The sequence below is a fragment of the Anomalospiza imberbis genome, chromosome 1, assembly GCF_031753505.1.
Source record: "Anomalospiza imberbis isolate Cuckoo-Finch-1a 21T00152 chromosome 1, ASM3175350v1, whole genome shotgun sequence".
Taxonomy (NCBI): domain Eukaryota; kingdom Metazoa; phylum Chordata; class Aves; order Passeriformes; family Viduidae; genus Anomalospiza; species Anomalospiza imberbis.
Genome location: NC_089681.1, coordinates 37,966,939 through 37,986,329, shown reverse-complemented (window position 1 = coordinate 37,986,329; position 19,391 = coordinate 37,966,939). Strand labels below are relative to the sequence as shown.

At 37.1% G+C, this 19,391-nt stretch overlaps 1 protein-coding gene across 3 annotated transcripts in view; it reads right to left on the bottom strand.

Moving 5' to 3' along the window:
- The window catches only part of TOX (thymocyte selection associated high mobility group box), a 218,109-nt gene that overhangs the window by 9,767 nt on the left and 188,951 nt on the right, over positions 1-19,391 (bottom strand). For all 3 annotated transcript variants that reach the window (XM_068188127.1, XM_068188133.1, XM_068188118.1), the window contains 2 exons: positions 15,853-15,933; positions 3,387-3,773 (listed from right to left, as the gene is read on the bottom strand). In XM_068188127.1, coding sequence (XP_068044228.1) covers positions 3,387-3,773; positions 15,853-15,933 — 468 coding nt within the window. The remainder of the gene's footprint in view (positions 1-3,386; positions 3,774-15,852; positions 15,934-19,391) is intronic.

Below are 19,391 nucleotides of genomic sequence, written 5' to 3'. Positions count from 1 at the left end.
TGAGCCAACACCTGCAGAAGAAAACTGCTCTGCTGGGAAGCTGTTGGCAGAGTTACTCTTCTCTTGCCTATTAAGCTCCTTGCTGCAGTGTGACATGATGAAATTTGCCTCTTTTTTTTTCTTATAGTGTATTAGCCTATTTAGTATGAATAGTGCAGAGGCTTCCAAAGAGGAAAATGACTCCTGTTGCAAGTCACTCCCTAGGGAGCAGTATGTTAACTAGCTTCTGTTCTTGCTGCTTTCATGGAGTCTTTGGAAAGGTTTATGGTGGCCATACCTAAGCATGGAGGAAATAAAACAACTTGATGGAAGAGGAAGTGAAAAAAAATTGGTTTAAAAGCAACTATTGCTCTGCTTTCTCAGAATTCATATTCTTCCATTTCTCTTGGCTTTTTATTCAGGAGAGTGTTCTACACAGTGCTGTTTGGGACTGAACAACACATCCAGACCTCCCCTTCCCTTCTCACCACAGGCCAGACAGACAGTGTGGTGCCTCCTCTTTCTCCTTCCTGCTGTTGACTCTGAGCTGCTGGGAGAGCTCCATTTTTCTCCCACTACATCTTTTCCTCTTTAACAAGCTCTGTGATCAGCAGAGTGTTTGCTCTATTTCAGCCAGAAGGGAGAGCAGAGTCCTTTGACAATTGAGTCAGAAAGGCCCTTACTTTTAGGTTGTAGTCTCTTGACTTTTTGCTATTTGCCTCCTGGTGACCAACCAGTCTTCTATGTTCTAACACAGTATGAAATCCTGGTGTTTTGTTTTCTATCATTTCTTGATTAAAACGGGTCATACCTAAGAAACTGAGCAGGATACCACTGTTCTGTTCTCCTCTGTCATGGCAAATCATGGTATTGTTAGTACACCTCTAGCCCTATAATGTAATTTACATTTTGCTATATTTAAATTCAATTCACAAACTCTATAAGCTGTTGTATGTTAAAAAACACCCAAACAAATATTCCAGAGTGAAATGACATAGATTTTCAAGAGCTCAAAAGCTGCATGACTATAAAACAAAAGGAGGAGTGTAAGAAATATAAATTGGCTTGTAGATATTACACAGTAATTAAAGAGACATGTAGGTGAAGCACAGCAGTGAAGCATTTCAACAAGTAACAAGCACCTTGAGTGAAACAGAAATATCTCACCACGGTATCATCATTAAAAGCATCAGCCTTTCTGACTAAGTAATATGAGTTGGTAGAAAGCATTTGACCTAAAATTTTGTGAGTTTAACAGGAACACAGAGGTACAGCATTTCTACTTAACTATAATTGTCCTTAGTTAACAAAATGACTCATCATGATAAAGGTCTACATTCTGACTTCTAGAAACCTGTTTTCTATCACCAAGTGTCCTGAATTTTTTCTTAAGCTAGAAACAAGTCAACTGTGTGCCATATATATCACAGATGACTGAAAGTACTTTCAAACCATGGACGCACACGCCTTATGCTACGAGCTTGCAACTTGGCAAAATAAAACATTAGCAGATTCATACTACATTACGTTTTTCTTTGGTGGAGAGTTTAGAATAATGCCTAAGTGTTCATTCATACAAAAATGATGGTTTATGCATAAATATGTAAGTATCTAATATCTGCATTACATCTTTTGCTAGCCCCAACTCTACTATTTATTCACTAAATACAGGCAGATTTTCAAATCTATTCAGTAAATTATGCCTAGCAATTCTGGAAAAGACATAAGGAGTTCTGCATTGGACAACTAATATACAAGTGACACTGAAGCTGGCAAACAATCTGAACTTGGAAGACTGAATCACTGTGCAGTAAAAACTCGTTGAAATATAGCTACAGGATCTCAACAGGAGGCCGTCACAGCTGTAATTTCTCATGTTTGGTAAATGAACCAGAGTATTGCTTTGTCTCTCACTGCTCTGAGCCTTCAGGTTCAACCAGGCTTCCTCCGGGCTTAGGATCTCCAGACAGACCCTCTTGGCTCACCTGCCTAGGACTTCCTCCAGCTAATTCCAGCTGCCCAGGCTTAGAGTCAGCTCCTGAGTTTCTCTGAGACTTGAGCATGGCTCTTCTGGAACACTCACACTAACTGCAGGAAAACCTCCATAAACACATTACTCCACATATGTGTGGTCATAAGTCTGTTGAGTCTGTTTTCTTTGATAGGGAAAAATTGACTGAACTAGGAAAAAGTTGTGAACACTGTACAAGTTTTCCTTCCTGATTACTCCAAATTACTCCTGAGACTAAGATCAAAATCTCTGAATAAATCCAAATCTTCCTGAGCATATCTTGATTTATCTCCTGAACAGCTAAGTTTATCAGTCCAAATTGCTTTCAACACTTTTGGGGTTTTTTTCTGCTTTGGAAAATTTCTTCCCCTGTTAAACTGTTCTCCCAGAAAGAAGCTATGGTTTGTATTCAAGTATTCCCAACTCTAAAGACCAATCTTGAGATGAAATGTTTCTGGCTCGGAAAGCAAATGCCAATGCCTTGTTAGCAAAGGTGAATTTTTAGAGAAATATAAAACATGGAGCAAGTTTATGACTATGTATTATCAGCCAGTACTGACAAGTTTTGTGTATACAAATTTTGTATATTCTTGCAATTCCATTCAAAAATTTTTCATTTTAATGCCACTTTGCAAAACAAGATATTATTATTGATAGTCAGATCTCATACAACACAAAAGGAAATTTTCTTTCATGCAATCAACAGTTTATCTGCTCTCTTTATATTCCTCTGTAAGCCTGGAAGGCACAATACCATGGATGGTCTGCATTAACTCAGAACTCGTAGGAAATATATTGAGAATCAACTATCTAAAACATTCAGAGTAGGGAAAAAAAACAAACAAAAAAGCCCCATATTGAGATGGTGGACACAGCCCATTTATTTCCAGTAAAAAGAAGGTATATATATTTAGCAAAATGAAGTTATGAATGTGGAGTAATGTAACACACTTGTGTTAATCTAACATGTTCAGCGCAACCTGGGTCGCTTTGTGTTTCCTCTGACAGTTCCACATCATAGTCAGCACAAGGATAACAGCATAAGCTACAATCATATTTTCTAGACATGCCAGCCTTCTGTTTGTGAAATGTGTCTCCTGAAAGCTTTGTATTTAACTATTTCAGGGTAGTCACAGATTTGCAGATGGATCTATGGACAGTGATGGACATTGTCACTAGCACAAACACTTCTACTGCAGTTGTCCATCATCTAGTTAAACTCCTTCATTTGTTCTTGCCCTTGAAAGACTAAGCCTATACGACCATGGTTTTGGAACCTGCAAAATTAAAACTAATCTAAATCTCTCTCACTATGCCATCTTCTGGATGACTCCCCTCCCCACGCCCTCCCCAAAAATAAAATCATTCCCCAGAGAACTGAAAAGCTCCAACTTACTTGCTGCATTGTAGGTGAGTGTAAAGCAGACTGGACTTGCATTGGTAGCTGGTTTCCAATGGACTGCTGCATTGGGATTGGCTGGTGCTGCTGGATGTTGAGATGCTGGTGCAGAGGAGGGCTAATCTGAAGCGGTGGAGGAGGGGACACAGCCATGTTTGCTATGGAAACAGTCACTGGCATTTGGTTGTTGGGCTTGGGCGCTATGTTCCTGGGGATATTGGCATGCATGGCGGTGATGTGAGGATTCATTCCTGGTTGTTGGTGGTAGTGGGAACTGAGGTACAGTGCAGAGTGAGCCTGGGCAGGCCCATGAAACACTGACTGCTTTGAATTCATCATCTGAGGTTGTGGGGAGGCTTTAACATCAACAGGTTCACTGTAGCTCTGTTGGGGAAAAGGAAAATCAGAAAATACTTAGAAGCTACCAAATATGGCTGTTCTACCCCCTGAAGTCTGTCTAAGAACCACACCATAGGCAAACATTTATCTGGACCTTCAAATTTTCCTTGAAATGGAGTTTGGTTATTACTCTAGAAAAGTAATTAATCCCTTTTACCTTACAGTTTGCCTTCAACATTGTAAAAAAAAAGTAAATTAGATCCTTTGTTTCCTGGTCTAGCCTGGCATTTTCTTTATCCAAACTTGGAACTGCCATCACTGATCTAATATCTTACACAACCAAGGCAACCAAGCCTGACACATTTTTTTCACATAAGCAGCCACTGCTATTGTCCTCAGATTTCATGGCCTAGTTGAAAGGAGAATTAGGAGGGTGGGTTACAGCAAAACTCTGCAGTGATTTCTGACATGTCTTGTTTTCCCATCTGCAAAACATAGATAAGATTTTCAATGTCTTTTACCATATACATTTATATTGCTAATATTTATTTGCCAGCTACTTAACATGATGAAGAGGCTAAACCCCATCCTCAGCTGTTCTGCTGCATGGAACAAATACATTAGTTACTGTGCCAATACCTTTATTTTGATATATTTTGTGTTGGAATGCTATCCATGCCATCAAACATATTACATAGGCCCTGCATTAAGAGAAATAGGAATAATCTGAATAATTTCTCTTTTAGCAAAACATGCTTTATTAATCCAATTCATATGGCTCTGAAAATTCTGTTTAAAACCTGTTTTATAAATGTTAGCCCACACAAGATATAGGGAAGTTATCTTTAGTCTAAAGATAGAAGAATGCAACATAGAATATGAGAAACTGCATTTTTCAGAAATATTATGGTCTGGCCAGATCTCCTAAAGTTACTAATAATAAAACTTCTCCATTAATTAATATGAATTTTAATAATACTTTTTGCTGTAATATTTATAATTTGCTACATTTGGTTAAACTCAATTTGCTCAATAGTTTTCACACATTTATTTTCTTAGGTATCCAGAGTGCTAACTGTGTGCTCAAATAAATGATGAAAAAAATTAAGAATTAACTCACGTATGCTTATAAATGGGAATTATAATTTGAAGTTAAGACATACTGGGATTAATAGTCAGTGAAAGGTGAAACATGCTGGAAAAAAATGGCAGAAATGTCCCTCTGGAGAAAGTCACTTTGTCAAAACAAGGCGGAAAGACGAATACACGCCCTTATTTTGTGATCTCTGTGTCATGTTTGCTCAGTTTACAAGTCAGAGTAAGTTTCATGTTACTCTCAGCACTCCAGGGTCAGTGAAGTCTATTTGTATTCCTTCTGAAGGATGCACCATCACCAACAATCTGTTAACACGAGCGCTACTGAAATTGCTTCATTATATGTGATGATGAAGATGAGAATGATAACTTCCTTTTCCCTACGTGTAACTGCAGTTCCATTAGCAAAAAACCCCTTGTTTTCTCCAGTAAATGAAGGAAAATTAAATTAATGTGAAAAAATTAGTGCAAATCTCTGTCTCTGTGGATCTGCCTAGCTCTGCTTGCATGAGGGTGTACACGTGTGCAATATATATTATGTTCACGTTTACAAGATTCAGATGCAGACATAAAAGCCTGAAAGTAGCTGAAAAATGTGTCATTATTTGGATATTATTTTTTTAAACACTGAATTAATGTTCATGAAAACATGGGAAGAATTTTCCCCCCCTCTTCCCAGTTGTATTTTTAGAACACTCCTGAGTGTAGAAGCAATGACTGGCAGGTTTGCTGAAATTTCAGCAATTCAGAAGGTTTTTTAATTAGCAGCATGGTCAGGAGACTCCTCTTGGGTGTCCCATGTTTATTACACATTACAGGAGGTGCAGGCTGTGTTCGTTCTTGAAAGACTTGGAAGTTTTACTGAGAGCATAGTCCCCTCATGGAAACAGCTTGTTTTTCCATGATGTAGCTGGCAGACTCTCTGTGGTCCAAGCAGGGATAATTGCTCCTGAAGTGTCTAAGGGCAGACTGGCTAAACTAATCCTCCTGGTGCGGTGAGTACTGCAAAAAGCCTTTGCTGACATTCTGATATACACTTCTATTTCAATTGTAACTACAAAGATGCTGCCATACACCCCTTTAACAAAGACACAGGGAACCAATCTAATTACTGGACAATTCTGAGTTCACACATAAATGGTGGATGCATGGCCCACACTGATAAAATTACAAACATATAGATAGTACAATTTGATACTTTAAATGCTGAATTATGTTAAGAGGAATTGCAGAGTCCCTGGTCAGAGGTGAATGTAACACTTATTACAACTCTGAGAAGAGCTCTGCAAAGTGATCAAAAGGGACAGTTTCAGTTGTCTCAAGCTGTGAATCAGCTTTCCATGTTTCACCACCTCTAGATCCAGTAAAAAGCACAAAACTCCAGTTTGAGACCAAGTATTTTGCTGTAACTTAGGATGCTATAAGTCATATGTGATGTGAAACCAAATTGTCCAAAATCAATGTAAAACACATCAATATTATCAGTTACTGGAATCTTGATAAATTAACCTACTAAATGCCATTCTCCAGCATACTGCACTTTCAGCGTTTTTCCTGCAGATGGGTCAGAAACACAGATTTTGTAAGTATTGCTGGAGCTAATAAAATAGGTGATGTCAAGTATTTCAGTTTTGTGATGTCACTTTGCTGTGAAATAAAACAAGAAGCATGTATGACACACAGGTCACACTATGATTTTGGGCTCAATTGCTGCTTTCAGAGACTAGAATTGGCATTGCACTGGTCCAGTGCAGCATCAGACAGTCTTAGACAAGGACTTTTACTATGGGTAAAAATTGGAATTAAGAAAGAATGGATTTGACTGTCCAATAAGGGCTTCAAATGCACAGTTACATTCCCTACTTTGCAGGTTGGATTTCAGCCAATTTTGTCTTGACTTATCCAAGGAGAAGAGCACACAAATAATTTAAAAAGCTCTCCCAAACCTCTAATTGATCTGCCCCAAACCAACACAGACAATTTACATCACTAATATATATTGTGATATAGGATGAATTTCTAGGACAAAATTCAGATATATGCAGTGGAGACCAAAATTACAAATAGATACACACAGGCTACCAAACACTGGGGCCTAGTAAATCCTAAATGCTAAAAAGTCTTCTACTAGACCTGTAGTGAGAACATCTTCCATCACAACTAGCTGGAGAATGGTGGTGTAGACCCACCACTAGAGGGTGACAGAATATTACAATTAGTTAATGACAGGTGGTGGTATTTTACACGTACATTAGTGAACGTACATTAGGGTGACAATTTAGTTTTTCATAACAGTCCTTTATGCTCTTTGAGTGGCTTATACTTGTTCTGGAGAACAAGTTGAAGCCTTACTATAAATCTTAACATTCTTCATAGTCTAGGAGAAGGATTGGAGCTGTCTCTCCTTCTAACATCATCACCTAATACTCTTGTCTAAATTAAATAATAATAAAAAAAAAATCAGAAGGTGAAGACCAGATAGGTAGGCCAAGGCAATGGAATGGTACAGAGAAAGTATGTCTTCCCTTAAGGCCCAACACAAATACCCTTCCCATCCCCTCCCCACAAAAGAATCTGTTTATTTACTGAAACATAAAGAAAATAGGGAAGAACATTTTGAAATCCCAACAGAAAGATAATGAAGGTAGAAGAGAAATAGGAAAAAGGAAGGAATAAAATAAGTACTACTGTAATTCTGATGATAACAAGTATAATTATATTAACTAAAATTACTGGTGGTGCATGACCCTTGGTCCAAAAAATTATTTTATTTGTATAATAGTTTCAAGGAAGTGTGTGATGATGCAGATGAGTGCTGTTCTTAACAGAAAGCGTTCAGGGTGGATATTTTTGCACAAAGTTTGGAAAGTGCTGAATCAAGTTCTTTCCCATGATTTTCACCAAACTCATTACTTTCCTTCCAATTTTAGTGCAAAGAGAGCTTTCCAATGTACCTCTATTCCCCTACTGTGTGCCAAAACTCCTTATGCTTTATTGCCAAAATAAAGAATTAAATTAGGAATAAGGGGTTAGGCATTGCTCAATTAGTTGTGCTATTCTTTTCTGAAGGGAACTGCCCTGAGACTAGTGGTCATTCTTATCACACTGCATTCAGGCAGAGGGAGTGTGTCTGCTCCTTAGAGGAAAGTGACATTGGGATTTCCCTCATCCCATTTGACTCACTCCTGTGGTTGACACATTATTTTTGGTAAAGACATCCTGCTCAATTTAGCTGTGTTCTAGGAAAAAAAAAAAAAAAAAAACCGCCTAGATGATGCCATTTTGGCATCTCCATGTCTTTGGGATATATTTTGAAAACTTTGAAACCTTTGAAAACTCACACTTTAAACTCTCACCTATGTATCTGTGTAACCAAACAGCTGTTGAAACCTACACATGGGTATTGATTCTCTTTCTAAATTGTGTCTGCCTTCTGGCTACTGTTGGAGATTGTAATCCCATTTCTGTTGGAACACAAACATCTGTGTGGTTGAAAGTAAAGCAAGGACATGTTTTAACAAGGCAGTACTCTAAGGGCCTGATCCTTAGACTACTGAATTTAAAGGAAAATCTATTATTAATTCAAACAGAATTTGGATCACAGCCCAACACTGTTACTGTTACTTAAGTATTAATGTGTGGATATCCATTTCATTTTTCATGAAAACCAGGTAGAATCTGAGTAATAGAGGCTGAGAATCATTCCCAGTTGATGATCACTACTTTTGACCTCTGATCCATAAGAAGCATGCCTAGAATCTACAAGTGCCTATACTTATTTCCATTGTTAACATGTTAATGCAGTTTTTGTTAGAAATGTTTCCAACAAGTAGGACTGCATAGATGTATTCACACATGATGTATATAGACATCTTCAATTTACGTAATTTATACATGCTTCAAATTCAGAATTCTTATCTACTATAGAATAATATGTGGGAATTAAATAGATTTTTACAATAATTTCACTCTAGTATGCAGTGCTCAACTAATATTGCTTCTTGCAATGTAAAACTAAAAAGTCAGTGTTGTCCCAAAGAAACCAGAGATATTCTATTTACAGAGAAAAAAGGTTTTTTTTCTTGTTCTATTGATTTCAGAAAATTAATGATCAAAGCCTTTCAGCTGGAGCAATATAATTTCAGTTGTTTGCAGATGAGATATTATCAAAATGCTTCTTTATTAATAACACCAATTAAGCTCTCCTTTGTAGTAAAATACTCAGTAAATACATTCAGAAAGTTCAGTAAATGTTCTTGGTACTACTGGATGCTTATGTGTCCCTTAAATATATGCTGAGAGACCTCCTCAAGGGCAAAGTGAGCCTTATGGCCAATATGCAAACAGCAAACAGTGTAAGCAGCTTTATTTGTGGGCAAACACAATATATTCCACATTCAGATTTTTTTTTTTTTTTTACAAAGCCATAATGGTGTGACATAGCTCCATTTTAAATGAGAAACAGGTGTTTCTCTTTAAATAAGAAATGGAGGTCTGGCATCCTCTCTTTGCAGACCGGAACATGCACTATATGAGGATTTCAAAGCCTGGAAAAGAGCTAAACCTAATTCAGGTTTTACATGAATATGTATCATAAACCTCCATGGTTGCCACACTGTCCCTTTCCATGATGGTGCCATGCTCACACCTGGTGACTGGTCTCTGTCCTTCAGCCATGCTGAGGAATTTGACAATCTTTGGACTCTGTGACCAGAATGAAGGTTACATTCAGGAAAAAGGAGTGATTATGTCAGCTGGTACCAGGATGGTCCAGGCTGTGCAGGCTGTGATCAGACTTAGGCGGGCCTGACTCAGCTTAAAAATGAGTTATCTTCAGTACTGTGACATTAAAGAGGCAGATAGAAGGAAATTGGCTGCATATTTATGCAGCTCCTACAAAGCTTACCTAAGCTTAAGTTTGCATCTGTTGTCTTTGCTGTCTCTTTGGTGGAAAGAGCATCTTGAATTGTTTATTCCTTCTCTCAGCTTTTCTGTGTTCACATAATCCTGTCTGTTTGTAACGTTTTTGACATTTTAGGTGACTTCCATCCCTGAGTTTGTCCTTGAGAAGAATACCTTTTTCTAGCCTGCATAGGCTCAGCCATTTTATTAATACCCCTGTGAAGATGTTTATGAGAGAATGACTTCTCTCCAGCACTGCTTTCTCTTCCTGCTTAGCTCTCTAACTCCTAAAGAGATCCCTTTGATTTAACTCTATCCACTCCAGTAGATAACTCATATGCATATTTGCAGTGCAGCTGCCTTCCTACCTAAGTCACAAGAGGATCTTATTAAATGACATTTCCTATTTTGTTAATTCCAGTCACCTATTGCAATAACAACATCTGGGACTCCAGAGAGTTCAGAAAGCTTTTTGACACATTCTTGATGTTTCAGAAACAAAGGAGTAAGCCATGGGTTGTCATCTATAATTAGTCAAGGTGGCTCAGAGAACATCTTCAAATCTAAATATACATTTTGTCATCATCTACAGGGGATTGCCATGGATTCATTTAGGATATGTAAGTAAAAATGGATGTTTTATGAATGTAACCTGGGTACATGTGATAAAGGATATGCAACTTTAATTTGATACAAGTGTTTTAATTCCCCAAATGGAAGCACTAGGCTAATAGTGAAATCTAGTTTTATTAACTCACTTCAGAAACAAACACAGTTCCTCTTCAAATCAAAATCTGGCTTCTATCAAGATCAAGACATTTCTGCCACTTTTTGACAGAAATTATGTGAGAGCATCTCCCAGTTTTTGCACTGCTGAATGTAAAGCATCACTTGATTTACCCTAAAATCAAATTCATGGCACAAACCTAAATATAGTTTACGCTTTATTTTTAGCTGCAGTAGATCATTGGTTTCCTTGCTGGACAAAAAAATGTTTGGACTTGTGTTATGATGAGATGAGACAATTGTTTTATAAATACACATTTACTTAGCAGATACTCTGATACATCACATATTTGCACATAAAGGATTTAATTCATGATTCTTTGAAAATTCTGACTACATCATAACAATTCCAGAAATAATCGAGGTATCACAGAAGCATGAAGTACCTGCTTTGGAAACTTTTAATTACAGTTTTTCTATTCAGCGATTCTAATGGGAAAAGGTAAAACTTGTATGTGTATGTCATCACTCTGGGACTGTTTTGGTTTTGCTTTAAGAGAAATATTGCCATATGCCTTGTAGCTCTTTAATAGCCACCAAAAACAAAAAATAATGCATCAAACATAACTGTATTTTTTATTTATTCTTTCTCTTATGCCTTCACTGAGAACAGCCTAATTGGTTTATGAAATTCCAAAAACATCTGCATGGAGTAGGGTGAGATATAATGTAGGAACAGCTGTTCTCAGAAGCAGGTGCCTCTTTGCTAGGAGCAGAAGGGATGCTGCTCTCCTTGCATGTGAGAGCCAACTTGTTAAAGCACTGACCAGGAGACAAGACAGTTCAGTCACTAACTCTTGTCAAGAGATATTAAGAATTTTATTCCCAAAAGAAATGTCCTAAACCCCAGCAGCTGCTTATTTCAGGAAGGAGTGAGCCAGGATACAGTGCCTCCCTACATCTGAAGCTTGGCTGCTATGAAGCTATCCAGTTACAGCAAACAAATTGTGGAGAGAGCACACCTGCATACACGCATTTATTTAGGAGTTGGGAAATGTATGATCAGGGAGACCTAATATATCTTACTGCTTTTTTATATGTCTCTGCTCTCACATATGAAATTGGAAACTAATACCAATTTTATCATTTTAGTTTTGGGTTATATTTGGGTTTTGATTTTGTTTTGTTTTTGTTTGCTTGTTCTGTTGATTTTTGTATTTGTTTTTCTTTTTTTTTTCCTAATCATGGTCTCCATATTGCTTTTTACAAGTAGGTCAAATGTTTTCATTTATGTCCACTGCATTTTTAAGAGACTTGAATTCCTTAGGCTGATCATTTTTCTTACAACATGGGCAATGTAACAGATACTTTGGGTCCCTGGAACTCTCTGGTTACAAATTGCTGGGCTAATGGCATTAAGGCAATGTCAGTCTTACAGATATGACCTTTAGTTTTCTTATGAACCACAATTGCAAGATGATGGACTAGGAAAAGCTAAGTCTGCCATATGTTTCAAGAAGCAATTTTACATGTCCAAAGGGTTTGCACTGTCCACAAAATTGAAAAATGTCCAGTGTGCTTCTTTCAAAGTCAAGTGAGGACACCACTTTGACTTAAGAGTTTTGAAATATGCCTGAGTTGAATTTGAATAATATTCCCTTGCTGAGAGGTTTTAGCTTCAGTCATAGACACTAATATGAAGTGTCTATGTTCTAATAGACACTTCATGAAACTTGAAATTGTGTCACTACACAGAGAGAATTAAAGATTCATCTAATCAAAAAGAATAAAAAAAGGGACGAGAAATCTTTTTTGTACTACTGAAACATACAGCTGTACTGTTATAATTAACAACATATATGTATAATTTCTGTGCACATAAATATATTATGCATGTTGAATACATAACATGTATATATTATTTTATAATTATTCATAGAGGAACCTATGTACTATATGAAAATATTTAACATTTACCCATATACATCTGTATTAAATATATATATTTGAAAGATGCAGCAAAAACTCTAATGTCAGCCAGAAAAAAAGGCTGGTTAAGCTAGAAAAAGTGCTTGTTTTATGAAAAAAAGTAAAATTGCAATTCACAGCATTTTATGTAATGCTGTACAAATTACCAGATACCAGAGACTGCATTTCTGGACCTGAACAGTACTAAAAGTTGCAACTAAGGACAAATATAAAGACACTTGTTTACAATGCAAAGGCTTAGTCAGTACTATAAGCAATATGGCAATCTGCATAGCAGAAGATATAATGCTTTGTTATTTGTTTTTACTTTACCTATCAATTCCTACACACGTGAACAAACTCAACAACACACCCATTTATTTCAACCAGTATAAAAAAGGAAAAAATACAGGAAATATACATATAAATGAATGGGAATTAATGCATATTGGGAGGGGAGAAAAAAAGCAGAGTAAAAGGACAAGGAGCTAAATGTCATGGAGAAGGCCACTCTCTCCACCTGATGCTCCACTTCCACCCCAGATCTTGGTATGAACACCAGTGTGTCTGAATTTCCTTATTCTACTGTCAGGCAGAGGCTAGGAAGTGTCCTGGCAGTAGGAGTTCTACCCTGTTTCTCTGCAATCTTTTACTTTGACTATTCTGGAATCTCAAATGGCCAAGATGGGTGCCATGAATTCAGTTCCAAGTCTGGATCACTGAGGTAGAACATGGCATATGTCCAGTCCTTGCTTTTCACAAAACAGAAGACTTGCAAATAAATGCAGAAAAACATGCACAGACTCTTATATGCTCACTAGTTTTAAAACTGGTAATACTTAATGAAAAAGGAAGCAGAATCAGCATCAAAAAGACAGGAAACAGGAAAAGCAGCTGCTCTGGGAGGTGTAAGGCATCTGCTGAGGTGCCCTGTCCCCCCCTGGACAGAGGGGACCTGAGCAGAACCCTTGTGCCTACTTGTGCCTGCCTCTTCCTGCAGACAGAGACCTCTAGGAGGGGATATGAAAGGAAGTTTGATAATTGGATAACATTTGGATAGCCAAAGCATATGCTGATGGGATATGAAGCATAATTGAGTATCTCATAGCTGCCACCCCAAAGTCATTGGAGCTCTGCTATGAACATGAAGGGCTTAATATTGTTCAAATACTTTGAAAAAAGATCCAAGGAGAATACACAAAATTACTGAGAACCTCATTTCACATTTCTGCTTGAAAATATGGAAAATATAAACTTCCTGCTCCCAAATATTAGTGAGAATTTCTTTCCATCAAAGCACTGTTGGGACGAGCAGCACAGAAAATTCTATAAAACAGCAAAGTTAAACAACATGCAGTAAATATAACTCAGGAGGATCCAGGGTGAACACCTGATTATAAGTGTGAGGTACTATAGACTGAGGTACAAAGTATGAAATATATCTGTGAGCAAATCATTTATATGGTAATAAAGAATTTTTAGGAAAAGTGTGTTACTTTTGTCATGTCTAAACTTTTGAAAATGAGGTCTTGGAATCATAATAATAACATCTAAAAGTAGTTTTTATGGCTGGTAACATCACAACATGGACATAAAAGACCACATTGACTCCAAATAATCTTAATTATGTATTATATATATTTTCTCATGCTTACAGGCTTGTCTAAAAACCTACAACTCGTCTGGTGCCATACAAATATTTAATAATGATAATGTAGAATACACTGATATTATATTACAAATGTTTATTTTACATCCTTACTCCAAAATGGACTTGCTTTACTTACATGCCAGCTCTGTTAGATTCATTGAGCGTGTTCATGGAAATAAGCAATCAGTACTCAGCTTCATTAAGTTTATATTTTTATACTTTCCACACTAGAGAAAAACATCACCTTATGGGCAGAATTTAAATAATTGCTTAAAAGTTAAGATTATGCTTCAGTGCTTTTCTGACTAACAACAGATTTGAATGTTTGCACTAATGGATTCATGCACTGAACTGATCAAGAGTCTTCCAAATTTTTTTCTAAAAAACAAATTTTAGAAAATGCCATAATATACTCTTTTATTGTTAAAAAAAAATCACTTTTTTATATTGTATATTTCAAAATTAAGCCACACAGAATGTTATGTAAATAGTCCATGATGTGCTGAATAATGATAGCCAAGTTATCTTCTCAAGTGAAAAGCTGGGTTAAAACTTGGAATATTTTGAGCTTTCTAGACCTATCTTTTGCCAATAAGCAAGCTATTCCAAAAAGATCTGCTTGTGTTCACATGGTACTCTTTCTGAAGGCAATGATTATTTCTGGAACCAAACAGTCCTAATACAGAAAGGAAAGGTATACTGTAAATTACTTTAACTAAATGTAGGAGTATTTATAATGGCAGCTAAAAATGGAAATTTATAGGACACAACCCTCAAAAATTAATTAGGTGGCAGCCATATTTCAGACTTTTATATTCAGAACAAACACGGACCAAATACAGAGATAATGCAGAAGCGTGCATGAAAAGTCCTTGCATGGCTAATCATAAAGCAACCCCCCTGAAAAATTAATATAGTAACAGAGTAGTACTGTGTGCAGGGTCCCAAAAATATTTTGAAACTAACCAAGAAATTCTTTTCATGTCCTATATGCCAGTCCTTCATACTGTGCTCTTTACCTCCAAAAATGATTTTATTTAAGTAAGAGCAAAACATATCTAAATTTGTTTTGATAGACCCAAAACAATTAGTTTTAACTGGTATGATTCTGAAGTTGCCCAACACAGTGCAGTGATTTCACATTCTCCTGCCTATTTAAAAGTCTATTACAAATTCTAAAGAGTCTACTGCAAAATTATTGGCACTGAGAATGTTTGAATAAATCTATTTAGAAAATTGCCACTGGCTGTATATTTGGTGTGTTCCAGTAAAGAATGTTCCACCACTGCCTTAGTGGTGACCTATGCTGTGCTCACAATGGCTTGCTGGATATAAAATGGAAATCCACATTTCTTAGGAAAATCTGCAATATCATCTGAGCTTGACTATTTCTGTTTTGTGATTGCAAGGTAAAAAGCAGTATTAAGAAAACCCCGCATAACCAAACCCAGGCATTCTGTGTGTGATACATATTTTTTCCCCTTATTGCTAGCACAGTGGCTGCCTGGCATGTTTGTTATATGGAGGTCTGTTCACCACTACCTCCTTCCCCTGTTGAACTGGCATGTTACTCCCAAACTGAACTGCTGTCTTGATGACCAGGAGGGAACGGATGTCTTTATGTGGACAGATGACTGTGTTTATTGAGCATTTGCAACTTAAATGCAAGTTTAAGGTGATAATAAACAAGGCTATTTGCACTAAATACTGTGGTGCTCAGCTGAAAATGGTTTGCAATATGTCATTATATATATGTGTGTATGTATATACATTGTGTGTTACCTTGGATACAAGGCTTGCTCTGTAGGCAGCTAACTGCTTCAGATACTCCTTCTTGGCAGCTTCGGTTTTCTTTTTGTATACCTAAAAACAAAGAGTGGCACATTGGTAAATTAATCTGGTTTTGTTTTTATATATCATTGGTGTGTCTCTATGTCTTTCTAAGTAAACAGCCTTTCCTCCTCCTATTGCTTAAAGAGTGAAATAATAAACATCAAATATTTTAAAGAAAATATTATTCCAACTGTGAAACACCATTTAACTAACCAGCAGTACTGCAAAAACAATATCCCTCATAGCACCTTAGGTTTCATTGCTCAAAGTGAAGTGTGTGGCATACTTTCAAATGGGACCTTTGGGGATGGGGGAATGTGGGTGTGACCCTCTCCACTGGCTTCCAACTGTCAGACCAATTAAAACCCTCTGGGGAAGACGAGAATTTGAATAAAGATATTTGAGCTAAATGAAGGACAAGAGAACAGCACCACAGATTAGCTAAGAGAATTCCTCTCTTCCCTGGGTGAACTGTTGGGGGCAGTAAAAGAAGCCCATGGAGCTGCTAAGGATAATAAATGTTAGTCATTATTCCAGTCTTGATCCCATATCGGTCTAATTAACTTCTCAGAAGCATGGATCTATTTCTGTACATTTCTCTCAACTCACTAAATTATTTTAAATGTGGCATGTGCACAATCTCATAATAGATTAAAGACCTTGGAGAATCACTTCAATTTTGCCCAAATTTCAAGACCAAAGACTATCTGCAGGGTTAAGCAGGACCTCATAGCACTACAGTAACATGATGTTACAAAAGCATGTGTAGATATTTATGGTTGAAAGCTCTCAGGAGGAGAACCAGGTTCTGACCCATGGAGCCTTGCTAATGATTTGCTGTTAGCCATGTCAGTGACAGATTTAGGAACAACTCAACATTTCTGTTTGCAAATATTGTCATGAGTTTCTTGTTACTTCATGGTTTAGTCTTTTTCCTGAAGGGGTAGATTTAGGAGTCATGCATGCATCTGGACTTCATGTAACTAAGCAGGACTGACTCCTCATCTTTCTTGTTGAAAGGAGAAGTTTAGAAAACATCTAAAGGTTTAAAAGTGAGAGAGAAAAATAAAAATGAAAGAAAATTTACTTTTTTTTATTGATGTTATATTTAATGATTTTTAAGTCACACGCCAAAGGTTAATCCACATGTGGATGGACATTTGGCATTCATAATATGGCACAAAATGAAACTGCAGCTTTGTGTATGTGTTGTCCACTTCTCCAGCCAAATGCACAACCTGGGCACCTGTGGAAAGCCTCCATGAGGAAAGTAAAGACTGTCCACCTTCCCCCTCCCATTCCTCACTGCCTGGTTAACTGGGCTATTGATTCAAAGCTAAAAGACAGACAAAGCTATTTAGGAGGACAATTTTGGGGTGTTCTTCTGAATTCCACAGCTAAAAGCACATATGAACATCTCCTCCCTAGAAGGATAAACTTTATGGAACTTTAAAGTGTTCTCTTTTGATCTTCCAATGCTTCAGTAAAACCAGCAGTCCTGTAATGGAGAGGACCTGGCAGCACAGAGTGTACACACAGAGGACAATACAGTTGCAGACAACAAAGGGAGAGTGGTAATGTCAGGCTGGAAAGATCCAGTACAAAACCATTTTTATAAAGAATGTACTAGTGAAACAATTTTTTGTTTCACTAACGCTTTACTTTCAGACACAGAACAAAACTCAGATACAGGCTGGCAAAATTCAGAGCCTGCCTAAAAGGATTAAAGATTTTGCTTTCCCAGGGAAAAATAATGGAAACAGAGAAGTCTTAGGCTTCTAAAATTGTAAATATAAAGACAGAGTGGGAAAAAGATTGATTTTAGCTGTGCAACTGTATCTCTGCACCTTTGTAATTTCTCCAGATTAAGATAAATATGTAGTGTTTGTTGATCTCCTATTGTACTGCAAATTAAAAAAAAAGGTAGCAATTTGCTTGTTAAGTTATAATCATTTGTGATTATTAGGGGAATTACTATTTGTTTTGAAAACAAATAAGAAATTAGTCAGCAGTCTGTTCCTAGCTGCTAAAATTAATTCAGCTTGACCTACAGAACAAAGACTAAGTTGTACTGCTTTGTATATAGCAATTCCTCTGCATCACCCTGATAGCCAACTTAAAAAACAGAGCTGAACAACGAATTTTACACAGAACAATGTTCTTCAAAAGACCATGTATCTACTGCTTCCACATTGGGTTTTATTTTGCATTACACAAATATAAAAAAGAGACACTCCTGCTGTGCTCCTACCATCACAGCATAATTGAAAGAGTCCTCTGGGACCTGACTTTTCCCACAAATAGTCATATTGCACAAGGTTAACTCAATAATATGAAGCTAACAACAATTCTGCAAATCTCCATCTGAAACATCACTACTTCATAGAAACATCACCAGACCGTTGTAATTTAATTATGTCCTACCTATGCATCTACCATGTTCAGTGTACACACTCCCTTACCCTCTTCTATTGAATCTTTTGGTGAATGAATAATAATCACATAAACACTACATCTTCCCTGGTACAATAAAATTTACCAATTTAACAGGAGTTCATTATAGCAAAAAAGCCTTACTGGGTGGGAAAAAGTTTTAGATTACCCCAGCCTGCTTTGATTTTTGCATTGACAAGAATGGCCCCTGCAGGTTGGCTGGTCTGGAAGGTGATCAGCTCACCCCAGTTTGTTCCCGGAAAAGCACTGGTGTGTCCTCGGAGGACAAGAGGTTGAGCTCTCACTATGTCCTTCTCAAGGTGCCCACTGCTTAGGTTAGCATACAACTAGGCTGATGATCCTCATGCTGGTTTTGGAAATTGATTGGTCATGGCCTAGACTAAAAATTAGGGTAAATTCTGCCTGTCTGGGGAGTAAACACTTAGTAACATAAATAGCAACAAGGTGTGGTGTGGCTGTCAATATTTTTCTCTGAAGGCAAATGAATGTGGCCCTGGCAGTGGTACCAATTCACTAGCTCTGTGCTGGACTGGACTTGCACTGGGAGCTTATGAAGGCAAGGCAAGTGGGGAGTGTCTTCAGCATTTGCAGCAGTACCTCAAACAGGTATGAACAAGTCAGCTGCTTCTCTCAAACTATTTTTAATTTTTTTTCTGCAGCTGTGAGAATTTTTTAGCCCTCAGGCTTAAATAGTTTTGTGCTATTGTAAGTATAAGACTTGTATCCTTGCAGCACTTTTGGGGAGGAAAAAGACTTGTGTCATCATTCAAGTGTGCTCTAGAAAACAGCTGAAGGTTTTTTGAGCTTCATGCTTAAGACAGTGCCAAATTATCAAACATATCATATCCAATAATACAATTAACATTTTTCCTGTATCATAAAATAGGGTTCTGTTCTCTTGCTTATCTATACTGTGGAGTGGGAATATTTAATTTTATTTATAGCATCTTAGAAATCTCCTATAAGGTCATTTTCTTGTCCTCTGTCAAGCAAGCAACAATTATTAAATAAGTAACTTGACTGGAACATATAGT